A 12,863-nucleotide genomic window follows, 5' to 3' on the forward strand; every position below is an offset into this window, starting at 1 on the left:
TAACTTCCTGTGAAATTTAAGGAATAGGCTTTTTGGCCTGTAGATAATGCTTTTCTCTTCAAATTTCAGTCATAGGAGAGGCTGCTGTAGTGGTCTTGAGAGTGATATAAGAGACTGAAATAGTTCTGGGAATATACTGGACCTCTCTATAGAAAATTAGAGAGTCGTTTTTCAGTGCTTGGATTGTTCAGATAATTACCATGGTTCCTATTTGGGTCGAAGATAAAAACTCAACCTAAACAGCTTAATATTTGGATGGCTTAAAACAAAACACAATTAAATCACCATCTACGCATTAAACAAAGTAGCACCTTCTGTGGGTAGCATGTGGATAAGAAGTGAGGAGACGCTAAGACAAGAAGAAATAGGGTTGACTTTTTTACACCAGAATATCCTGTGTGTCCTGTAGCATCAGACATTGATGAGTCATCGGTGATGCAGCTGGCTGAGATGGGTTTCCCTCTAGAAGCGTGTCGGAAAGCTGTGTATTTTACTGGAAACATGGGAGCTGAGGTGGCCTTCAACTGGATCATTGTTCACATGGAAGAGCCAGGTAGGTGGTCAGAAGATGGGACGGCTTTGGAGTCTGATGTGATCCTCAGTGATGTTAATCCTTGGTCCTTCTGTGTCCTCTGGATGTGTCCCAGAAAATGACTTAGCAGCTCATAATCTGCCTCATGGGGCTGGGGGATGGTTGCTTTGCGTGTGTAGCAAAGTCACAATCTTTGTCTTTCCTCTTTTTTAAAATAATGCCTTTGTTGAGATTAATGCACCCTTTTAAATTGTATAATTCTGCAGCAAAAAGACCATTGGAAAGATGTGGGATAAATTTCTAGCGAAGAGATGATGAGGACTTGAGATAGAAAAATGTGCATGAAGAAAGAGGGGCTGTTTAGTTAGCTGTTACTTTTATTCACTTTATTAAGCTATAATTCACATACCATATAATTTCCTCGTTTAAAGTGTACCTTTCAGTGGTTTTTAGAAAATTTGCAGAGTTGTGCAACCATCACCATTTAATTTCCAACAAGAAATTCTGTACACAATAGCAGTCACTTTCCCGTTTCCCCTGTTCTCTCCAGCCCCTGGCAATCACTAGTCTACTTTCCGTCTCTGTGGATTTGCCTATTTTGGGTGTTTCATATAAATGGAATCATACAGGATGAGATCTTTTGTTTTTGGTTTTTATCACTTAGCATAATGCTTTCAAGGTTCATCTATGTTGTGGCATGTATTTGTACTTCATTCCTTTTTATGGCTGAATAATAGTCTGCTGTATGGACATACTCTATTTTATTTACCCTTTCATCAATTGACGGACATTTGGGTTGTTTCCACTTTGTGGCTATTATGAGTAATGCTGCTATAAACGTTTTGTGTACAAATTTTTATATAGACATGTTTTCATTTCTCTTGAGTGGAATTGCCTTGTCATATGGCAACTCCACGTTTAACTTTCTGAGAAACCACCAAATTGTTTTCAACAGTGGCTGTACAACATTCCCACCAGCAATGTATGAGGGTCCCAGTTTCTCACATCCTCACCAACCCGTGTTGTTATTATTTTTATTATACCCAATCCAGTGGATGAGAAGTGGTATCTCATTGTGGTTTTGAATTGCATTTCCATAATGACTAATGATGGACCTCTTTTCATATGCTTATAGGCCACTTAACGTATCTTTGGAGAAATGTCTATTCAGATTCTTTGCCCATTTTTAATGAGGTTATTTGTCTCTGTATTATTGAGTTCTAAGAGCTCTGGTTGCAGGTACCTTATCAGATATATGATTTGCAAATATTTTCTCCCATTGTATGGGTGGTTTTTTCACTTTCTTGATGGTGTTCTTTGAAGCACGAAAGTTTTTATTTTGATGAAGTCCAATTCGTTTTTTTTCTTTTGTCACTTGGGCTTTTGGTGTTGTATCGAAGAAACCATTGCTTAATCCAAGGTCACAAAGATTTTCTCATATGCTTTCTTCTAAGAGTTTTGTAGTTTTACCTCTTACATTTAGGCCAATGATTCATTTGGAATATGGTGTAAGGTAGGGGTCCAACTTATTTCTTTTGCATGTGGTTATGTAGTTGTCCCAGCATTATTTATTGAAAAGACTGTCCTTTCCCCATTGAATAGTCTCGGTACCCTTATTGAAAATCAATTGGCCATAGACATGTGGGTTTATATCTTGAACTCTCAATTCTATTCGATTGGTCTGTTGATTTATATGTTTATCCTTATGTCATTGCCAGACTGTCTTGATTATTATAACTTTGGGTATTTTTTCTTCTTAGCTCTAAAATGTTGTTTATTTTAAGACCCAAAAAAGAAAAGGGCCTGAGTGTCATTATTTTCCCCAGATTTTGCTGAACCGCTGACCATGCCTGGTTACGGAGGAGCAGCTTCTGCTGGAGCCTCTGTTTTTGGTACTACTGGATTGGATAACCAACCTCCGGAGGAAACTGTAGCTATCATTACCTCCATGGGATTCCATCGAAATCAGGCTATTCAGGCACTGCGAGCAACGGTAAGCATGGGAGAGTGTATGTAAGCATGTTCCTCTTATTGGAGGTGCTTTATGTTTTGTCAGTAGCTATTGAAACTTTCCAGTGTCCTTTGATCATTTTGTATCATGTCTGTCTCATGCTATACCCCACTATGCCCCACAAAAATTTATTTGCATGTAGTATGTATAAAGCTAAAATAAATGATTGAGGGAATCATACAGAGATTTTAAGAATAAGGAAATTTTTTTTAAAAAGGAGGGAGATAATACAGTGGGGGCAAGATGACCCAACTGAAAGAAACTCTGTATCTTAATGTTTATTAGCATGAGGTGAGAGACTTGACTTGGAGCTTGCTTGTGGCCTTAGAGCAGAGAGGGATGCTTGAGATCCTGTATTCAGTAAGGCAATTCTTTAGGAGAAATTGTGCTTTTCTGATACCAAGACCTTGGAGCAATGTCTCTCAAAAGTCCTCATAGAGAAGTCTCCTTGGAATTCTCTGCACCTCTTTCTCTCCACAGAGAGACAAGGTTTTTCAGGTATTCATGAAATCCTGATATTATCAGGAAACAAGGGACTAGGAAACTGGACGGTAGACAGAAACCTTCCTCCTGCAGTGCAGATATCTGTTTAATATTGAGGGAAAGTACTTTTTTTTTTTTCTTCACACCATAATCCATTTTTGACTGGATATCTTCTCCTCTTTCCTTCTTGCCTATCCCGACTGGTTGCCTGCTGGGGTCTCTTGCTGAGGTCACAGCGGCTCTCACCTGGCTCCAGGCAGTGTGGCTGGAACAATCTGTTTCCCGTTAAAATGCTTGAAATGTCTCAGCCAGAGTTTGTTGTGCCAGAGTTTGTTGTACTCAGGATACTTGCTTATGCCCCAGTTATTTTACTTGCTTGGCTGTTTAATTGGAGATTCTGACCACATCTAAACAAATTCTTTAACTCACCAAGTGATATCACAAAGGTGTAGATGGAAATGTTTTTATGGTCCATTGATTTGAATTACATGGAGTTCAGTTTAAGACAATGTAACTTAACTAACCGGTGTTGTCATCGTTAATCAAGGCATCAATCTTGTCTCTACTGCAGTTCGACCACTTTGCCAACATTCAGGAGAGGAGGCTCTGACACAGTACTCATGTTGGCTCCCCATTATCCTGCATGGTTATCTGCATGTACAAGATCCAGTTGGTAGAGGAGGTAGCGTGTGCAATTAGTGAAGCTTTGAAAAGGGCTGCACTGAAACAGATGCCTTTCTCTTTGGCATTTTGCCTCCCATCACTGTCAGTATCAGCCCACAGAAATGCTGAGCTCAGGCTGATACGGGCTTTGGAATGCTGACCTGCTGCTGTGAACTGTTTTCCGGCAAATCCAATTACAGACCTCAGTTGGGAGACTTGCAGAATGTCCACAGAAAAAGCATTTCATGTGCAGGGTCAGAGCTTCTTACTCAGAGGCACTTAGGGCAGGAGGCTTGAATTCATTAGTCCTATCTGCTTGACATCCTGGTTCAAGCGGTCAGGATATAGTGAAGCCTCAGGACCACATACATTGTAAAAATGTTTTGTTTTATTAGAATAGTAACCTGGAAAGAGCATTGGATTGGATCTTTAGCCACCCTGAGTTTGAGGAGGACAGTGACTTTGTGATCGAGATGGAGAATAACGCCAACGCGAACATTATTTCTGAGGCCAAGCCTGAAGGACCTGGAGTCAAGGATGGATCTGGAAGTAAGTTCTTGCCGTAGGGATTGTCTGAGCAGCTGCGATTGTACATTCAGTTCAGGCCCTTCCCTCCCACTCCTGCGTATTAAAACCTTTGCCATCATTCAAAAGTTAGCACAGATCCCAGCTTCTCATAAGTGGTGCGCTTGGCCACTTTGCACAGGCCAGGGTGACCTGAGGAAGTCTTGGGCAGACTCAGGCATGTCACCTGGCAGTGTGTGTGCCTCAGCTGAGCGCAAAGCCTCTGGCTTTGTCTGTGCTTCGAGGTGAAACTTCACCCTGGACCATGAATGTTTTTGTCCAGAAGAGAGCATTTATTTTCGTGGTGATATTTTTGAAGAATTGAAAAGCAGTCTCACATCCTTGACCCTGTCGTTGCTCATACCTCCTCCTCATCGTTTTCTGAAGGGCTGTCAGGATGGGCGGGGAGAGGTGCCACAGGCCCATGGGGTGCCTTCCACCCGCAAACACTTACATGTGTCCCTCTGTGCCGAGCACGGCTCTCAGCGCTTTACTCAGACACTCATTTAATCCTCACCACACCCATTTTACAGGTGAGAAAACAGAGGCACAGAAAGGTTAGGTAACTTTGCTCAAGGTCACATAGCTCTTCAGAGGGGGAGCCAAGATACATGTTCCTCACCAGCGTGACACCCTGCTTCTCGGGCTGTCCTTGCCTGTAGAGTCGGAGCCCGGCAGCCGTCCCCTCCTCCAGTCAGGTTCCAGCCTGCTCGGCTCTCAGTGTTATTTCCTCTGCACCCCCATAGCTACAGCTCATGTGCCTGGTATGGCAGCCACACCACCAGCCTACTCAGCTCTCCTCAACCCTCTTCTCCCTACTTCTGGGCCTTTGCTCAGGCTAACCCTTAGCCTCAGATTGCCCTCTTCCCATCACTGCACCCTAAAATCCTCACCTTAGTCAGAATCTGGCCACAGATTCCATTTCCCTGGACCGCTTTCCCAAGTTCTTGTCATAATCAGTCCCTCCTTACCGCACACGCTGGTAATAATTATACCATTAGTAACAGTCTTTTCGGTGTCACGTTTAATCTTCACAATACCCCCGTGAGGTAGGTACCATTATTATCTCTGTGCTGCAGATGAAGAAACTGAGGCAGAGAAGACAAAGTGACTTGCCAAGGTCACTGCGCTGGTGAGAAGTAGAAGCAGAATTCCAACCCAGGCAGCCTGCCTGCAGAGCCTGCGCCTGTAGCCGTTGTAACATAGTGTTTGTTCTTCTGTTATTAGAGGTATCAGGTTCATCTTGAGATAAAATTAGTTGTGTAAATACCTGTGTCTCCCAGCTGACTGGGAGCTCGTGGAGGACAGAGGCCATTTTACTTCTATAAAGCTTGTGGTGTCCAGTGCATGGAAAGTACTAAATAAATAATAATAATTGGATTTAATTAAATTTACCATAGCAGCATTTGTTCCTATGATCGTATGGCTGTAGCTCTACTCATTAACGGTCTTACCAGACCGAGCATGTATGTATTGATACAGCTCTAGAGAGAGAGAGGGGGAGGGAAACTTCCTTCTTCTTTTATGTAAAATAGGAATTTTTTCAGTGAAACTGTTTTAATCCTACTAGATACTAGATGAGAAAAGGATGAGCTGTAGTCCTCCCAACTTCCACATTCATCTAAAGGGTTTTGTATTACTCTTTGGAAATCACTGACTCACTTGAAATATTAAAAGCTCTTGTGGACAAGTTACTCAATAATTCACGAGCAGGATTTATTCTGTGTTACGTGTCCATCGGTTCACTGCTTCCTTGATTTTCTGTAATGGACTTTTCTTTAGGGATGGTCAGTTCTTGCAGAAAGAATAAACCTCAAGATGGGGCCGTTGTAAAGCTGCCAAGTTATTTGGCTACAGAGGGAGAGTCTGATCATTAAGGTTTCCTGTCTTCTGATGGAGCTTGGAGGGACCAACCACTCTCTCAGAGATGGTCATTAATGATACAGAACAGCCACGTACTCTGCTTGGGCTTACTGAACTCAGAGTGACCTGCACATATTTCAGGTGTTTAAGTTGCATCCTTGAATAGGATGTCATGATGATGTTTTCAAGAACCCTTGAATTTGAAGGCACTCTGGGCCAAACTCCATGGCTTCACTCCTCACCGTTCCCAGATTTTGGCACTTACGGGTGAGGAAGGAGACAGTGATGCACTGTGAGAAATCACTTACACAGCGTGCAGAATCTAAGGGCTAGTGGGAGGTGAAATACTTAATTATTAAAAAAGCATAAACTACCCGAACTCACTAAATGCATTCTCTATCGGATTTTATAAAAGAACAGATGTTTTTAAAGTAGCCTTTCCAGCACTGTGTCTGGCCTATGGGAGGTGACCAGCAAATGAATGATTGAATGAAGACTTAAATGAATGCCAGGTGGTAGTGGTCACAGGGATAGTTTTTTTTTTTTTTTTTTTTTTTTACTGCCTCCACTAAGTGCCATCTGGAGGAATTAGCAGTGTACTGTTGCGTTCTGTTGCATAAATCATAGAAAAGGGAAAAGAGGATTTCCTGTACTTTGCTGCATTAGCACCTGAACTTATATGTCAGTCACTTTTCTCTCTTTCCTTTTACAAATATTAACATTTGTGTTGTTTATTTTTCTTACAATTGAAAGATATAGTTTTAGCAACTTGAGAAAATACAGGTATATGAAAAGAGGAAGACAAAAAATTACAGTCCTACTACCCAGTTATAACTCAGTCAGTGTTAAATGTTTGGGGTATATTCTTGAGACCTTTCTTTGCAAATATATGAAAATGAATATAAAATGTATATTTATAAAAATACAGCATTCTATTCTATACATGCTGTTTTTAAAAACTGAAGTATAGTTGATTTACAATATTAGTTTCAGGTGTACAATGTGGTGATTCAATATTTTTATAGCTGATACTCCATTTATAGTTATTACAAAATAATGACTATATTTCCCTGAACTGTACAATATATCCTTGTTGCATATCTACTTTGCACTGTTTGTGCTATTTTATAGCTTCCTCTTTCTCTAACTGTGGGTGTACATTATGTAAATCTAGGTCATTGAGCATATGTTAATATTCTGTTGTACCATAATATATATATACCTAATTTTAGATCAACTATTATTTAAATAAAAGATTTTAGAGCAAGTTTTAAACAATAGGGTTATTTACACATTGAGAAGGTGATGGCAGTGATTTTTAAATCATACATTTCTTAAAGGATGAATTCAGTTCACAGAAGTACAATAAATGCCTCGTTCAGTCTCTATCCAGGAAACACTTGCTCAGTATTTGTTTCTTTCATTTCTCCCCTGCTGCACTCCCTCCCTTCCTTTTTTCTCTATTAAAAATAATGCTGTAATGAACATTCTGGAGTTCTCCCTTATTATTTCTTTAGGGTAAGTTTCCAGAAGGGAGGTTTTGGAGTTAAAACTGTGTATTTTTGAGATGTGGATACAGATGATCCCATCACCCCCCCCTCCCCCCAACCCCAAGTAGCCGTGTGCTCCTGTTTCCTGTCCTTTCCAACAGCTCTGTCGGCCGAGCACTCTGCATGTGTTTCATATCTTTATTGCCTGTTGTTTTTCTTCTTGTGTTAATCATTTCTTCATTTTCCTCTGTCCATCTCTGCATTTTTATTGAGGTTTTTAGATTTTTTTTTTTTATTGTTTTGTATGAGTTTCAAATATTGGAAATTTGTTTGGGAATACCTTGTAGCTTTACAATATTGAGTTTTTCTGGCCAGAAACATGTTACCCTTTTCCTGTGCTTCATCTCCCTCTTCTCCCACCCCTGCAAAGCTATATGGTTTTCTTTATAAAGGTCTTCTGCGTTTCTGGTTTAGTTACTTCTCAGAATTACATTTTCTATGCTACTTAGGAATAACATTTTTCCCCGTTATATTTTCTAAATTGTTCCTGATGAATTTTTGGAAAGTTCCTGGTCTTGTAACTGGCTATTCTGCAGGGATTTGATTAGAATTATGTTAAATTCATAGGATCCACTCCAGGAGATGTATATTCTGTGTAGGTGAGTTGTTTACATTCCCAAGACATTGGTTTTTACCTTTATTTCAGTGGTGAATTGGCTTGGACGTTTGGCTTGGGGTAATGAGGACAAATTAAAGGTTTAGGTGATTTCTATTTAGGAGCAAAATGGAGAGCCAAAACAGACAAACCAAGTAAAGCCAACAACCTCAGTTTTCAGGGTTCTTTTGTGAGTAGCAGGATTGCTGAGCCAAACTTGTCTAAGCAAAAAAGGATGTCTTGTATTGTAAAAGCTGGAAAGTTCCAGGAAGACTTGACTTGGGGCATGCCCTTGACTCCAGAACTCAGACCCTTTTATCTGGGTTGTGTCCCTTGCCTCTGCTTCCTTGGGGTTGGTTCCAGTGTCAGGCAGCCTCTCCCTCATGGCCACAAGATGGCTGCCAGTGCCTCCTACTACTGAATCTTTCCAGATTAAAATCCAGCAGAAAGAGTCTTGTCCCAGAGTTCTCAGCAGAGGTTCTAGGAACGTGAGAGTCTGTCATGTACCTTCCCCTATCATATCTAAGCTAAGAAGGGAAGGGTTGGTGCCATCAAAGCTCTGGTTCAAGTGTGAGCCTAGACAACAGAATCAGCATCATCTGAGAACTTGTTGGAGCTATAAGTTCTTGGGCTTCACTGAGACCTACTGGTTAGGACTTCTGGAGGCGGGCTTGGCGATCTGTGGTTTAACAGGCCCTCCAGGTGGTTCTAATTCAACTTAAATTTGAGAACCACCATCTTAACAAGATTAGGTTACTCTTTAAGAAGGAAGATCGTGGTCTCTGGGATGTTGCTACAGCAGGTTAACGCCGAAAATAATGACAAGGTAGGTGTTTGAATTGGAAAAAAAATGACTGGGATTAAAGAAGCACTTGCCTCAAATTCTTCTTTTAGGGAATATGTTAGTTAAAAATTACTATTGCCATCTTTTTTTTTTTTTTTTACTTGGATATGCATTTATTTATTTATTTATTTCATCTGTTTTTATACACATATCCCCGTATTCCCTCCCTCCCTCGACTCCCCCCCACCCTCCCTGTCCCAGTCCTCTAAGGCATCATCCATCCTCCAGTTGAACTCCCTTTGTTATACAGCAACTTCCCACTGGCTATCTATTTTACAGTTGGTAGTAATATATATGTCTGTGCTACTCTCTCGCTTCGTCTCAGCTTCCTCCTCACCCCCCGCCCCCCCCCAAACCTCGAGTTCTCCAGTCCATTCTCTGCATCTGCGTCCTTGTTGTTGTGTTGTCACTGAGTTCATCAGTACCATTTTTAGATTCCGTATATATGAGTTAGCATACAATATTTGTCTTTTTCTGACTTACTTCACTCTGTATGACAGACTCTAGGTCTATCCACCTCATTACATATAGCTCCATCTCATTCCTTTTTATACCTGAGTAATATTCCATAGTATATATATGCCACATCTTCTTTATCCATTCATTTGTTGATGGGCATTTAGGTTGCTTCCATGTCCTGGCTATTGTAAATAGTGCTGCAATAAACATTATGGTACATGTTTCTTTTCGGATTACGGTTTTCTTTGGGTATATGCCCAGTAGTGGGATTACTGGATCATCTGGTAGTTCTATTTTTAGTTTTTGAAGGAACCTCCAAACTGTTTTCCATAGTGGCTGTACCAACTTACATTCCCACCAACAGTGCAGGAGAGTTCCCTTTTCTCCACACCCTCTCCAAGATTTGTTGTTTCCAGATTTTGTGATGATGGCCATTCTGATTGGTGTGAGGTGATACCTCATTGTGGCTTTGACTTGCATTTCTCTGATGATGAGTGATGTTGAGCATCTTTTCATGTGTTTGTTGGCCATCTGTATGTCTTCTTTGGAGAAATGTCTATTTAGGTCTTCCGCCCATTTGTGGGTTGGGTTACTTGCTTTTTTGGTATTAAGCTTCATGAGCTGCTTGTATATTTTGGAGGTTAATCCTTTGTCCGTTGTTTCATAGGCAACTATTTTTTCCCATTCTGAGGGTTGCCTTCTAGTCTTGTTTATGGTTTCTTTCACTGTGCCAAAGCTTTTAAGTTTTATGAGGTCCCATTTGTTTATTCTTGATTCTATTTCCATGATTCTAGGAGGTAGGTCAAAAAGGATCTTGCTTTGATATATATCATAGAGTGTTCTGCCTATGTTTTCCTCTAGGAGTTTTATCGTGTCTGGCCTTACATGTAGGTCTTTAATCCATTTGGAGTTTATTTTTGTGTATGGTGTTAGGAAGTGTTCTAATTTCATTCTTTTACATGTTGCTGTCCAGTTTTCCCAGCACCACTTATTGAAGAGGCTGTCTTTTTTCCATTGTATACTCGTGCCTCCTTTGTCAAAGATAAGGTGCCCATATGTGTTTGGGCTTACTTCTGAGTTCTCTATTCCATTGATCTTCCTTTCTATTTTTGTGCCAGTACCATACTGTCTTGATCACTATGGCCTTGTAGTATAGTTTGAAGTCAGGAAGCCTGATTCCACCAACTCCATTTTTCCTTCTCAAGATTGCTTTGGCTATTCGGGGTCTTTTGTGTTTCCATACAAATCGTAAGATTTCTTGCTCTAGTTCTGTGAAAAATGCCATTGGTAATTTGATCAGGATTGCATTGAATCTGTAAATTGCTTTGGGTAGTACAGTCATTTTCACAATGTTGATTCTTCCAATCCAGGAACATGGTATGTGCCTCCATCTGTTTGTGTTGTCTTTGAGTTCTCTCATCAGTGTCTTAAAGTTTTCTGCATACAGATCTTTTACCTCCTTAGGCAGGTTTATTCCTAGGTATTTTATTCTTTTTGTTGCAATGGTGAATGGGAGAGTTTCCTTAATTTCTCTTTCTGCTCTTCCGTTGTTCGTGTATAGGAATGCAAGAGATTTCTGTGCATTCATTTTGTATCCTGCTACTTTACTAAACTCATCAATTAGTGCTAGCAGTTTTCTGGTAGAGTCTTTAGGGTTTTCTATATATAATATCATGTCATCTGCAGAGAGTGACAATTTTACTTCTTTTCCAATTTGGATTCCTTTGATTTCTTTTTCTTCTCTGATTGCTGTGGCTAAAACTTCCAAAACTATGTTGAATAATAGTGGTGAGAGTGGGCACCCTTGTCTTGTTCCTGTTCTTAGAGGGAATTCTTTCAGTTTTTCTCCATTGAGAACGATGTTGGCTTTTGGTTTCTCATATATGGCTTTTATTATGTTGAGGTAATTTCCTTCTATGCCCATTTTCTGGAGAGCTTTTATCATAAATGGATGTCGAACTTTGTCAAAAGCTTTTTCTGCATCTATTGAGATGATCATATGGTTTTTATCCTTCAATTTGTTGATATGATGTATCACATTGATTGATTTGCGTATATTGAAGAATCCTTGCATCCCAGGGATAAACCCCACTTGATCATGGTGTGTGATTTTTTTAATGTGCTGTTGGAGTCTGTTAGCTAGTATTTTGTTGAGGATTTTTGCATCTATATTCATCAGTGATATTGGTCTGTAGTTTTCTTTTTTTTTGACATCTTTGCCTGGTTTTGGTATCAGGGGGATGGTGGCCTCGTAGAATGAGTTTGGGAGTGTTCCTCCTTCTGCAATATTTTGGAAGAGTTTGAGAAGGATAGGTGTTAGCTCTTCTTTAAATGTTTGATAGAATTCATCCGTGAATCCATCTGGCCCTGGGCTTTTGTGTGTTGGGAGATTTTTAATCACTGCCTCAATTTCTGTATTTGTGATTGGTCTGTTCATAGTTTCTATTTCTTCCTGGTTCAGTCTTGGAAGATTGTATTTTTGTAAGAAATTATCCATTTCTTCTAGGTTATCCAATTTATTGGCATATAGTTGCTTGTAGTAGTCTCTCATGATCATTTGTATTTCTGTGGTGTCCATTGTTACTTCTCCTTTTTCATTTCTAATTCTGTTGATTTGCATCTTCTCCCTTTTTTCTTGATGAGTCTGGCTAATGGTTTATCAATTTTGTTAATCTTCTCAAAGAACCTGCTTTTAGTTTTATTAATTTTTGCTATTCCTTCCTTTTTCATTTATTTCTGCTTTGATCTTTATGATTTCTTTCCTTCTGCTCACTTTGCGGTTTCTTTGTTCTTCTTTCTCTAATTGTTTTAGGTGTAAGGTTAGGTTGTTTATTTGATATTTTTCTTGTTTCTTAAGGTAGGACTGTATTGCTATAAACTTCCCTCTTAGAACTGCTTTTGCTGCTTCCCATAGGTTTTGGGTTGTTGTGTTTTCATTGTCATTTGTTTCTAGTTGTTTTTTGATTTCCTCTTTGATTTCTTTAATGATTTCTTGGTTGTTTAATAGTGAATTGTTTAGCCTCCATGTGTTTGTTTTTTTTTTGCAATTTTTTTCCTGAAGTTGTTATCTAGTCTCATTACGTTGTAGTCTGAGAAGATGCTTGATATGACTTCAATTTTCTTGAATTTGCCGAGGTTTGATTATTGCCATCTTTTTGAATGAAGAAGTAATGTCATTGCATGAAACTCTTTTATTTCAATGTTACCTAATTTGATTAAAAGGGTTAGTGCTATTAGCATTTGGTGAAATAGTAGCTGTCCTTTATTGAATGTCTACCAAGTGCCAGGCGTTTACCTCT

At 39.7% G+C, this 12,863-nt stretch overlaps 1 protein-coding gene across 1 annotated transcript in view; it reads left to right on the top strand.

The window, feature by feature from the left end:
- The window catches only part of USP13 (ubiquitin specific peptidase 13), a 126,313-nt gene that overhangs the window by 95,729 nt on the left and 17,721 nt on the right, over positions 1-12,863 (top strand). The window contains exons 17-19 of the mRNA XM_057740107.1: positions 410-553; positions 2,359-2,525; positions 4,085-4,238. Of these exons, the coding sequence (XP_057596090.1) occupies positions 410-553; positions 2,359-2,525; positions 4,085-4,238 (465 nt within the window). The remainder of the gene's footprint in view (positions 1-409; positions 554-2,358; positions 2,526-4,084; positions 4,239-12,863) is intronic.

Source organism: Hippopotamus amphibius, chromosome 6 (genome assembly GCF_030028045.1).
Source record: "Hippopotamus amphibius kiboko isolate mHipAmp2 chromosome 6, mHipAmp2.hap2, whole genome shotgun sequence".
Classification (NCBI taxonomy): Eukaryota; Metazoa; Chordata; class Mammalia; order Artiodactyla; family Hippopotamidae; genus Hippopotamus; species Hippopotamus amphibius.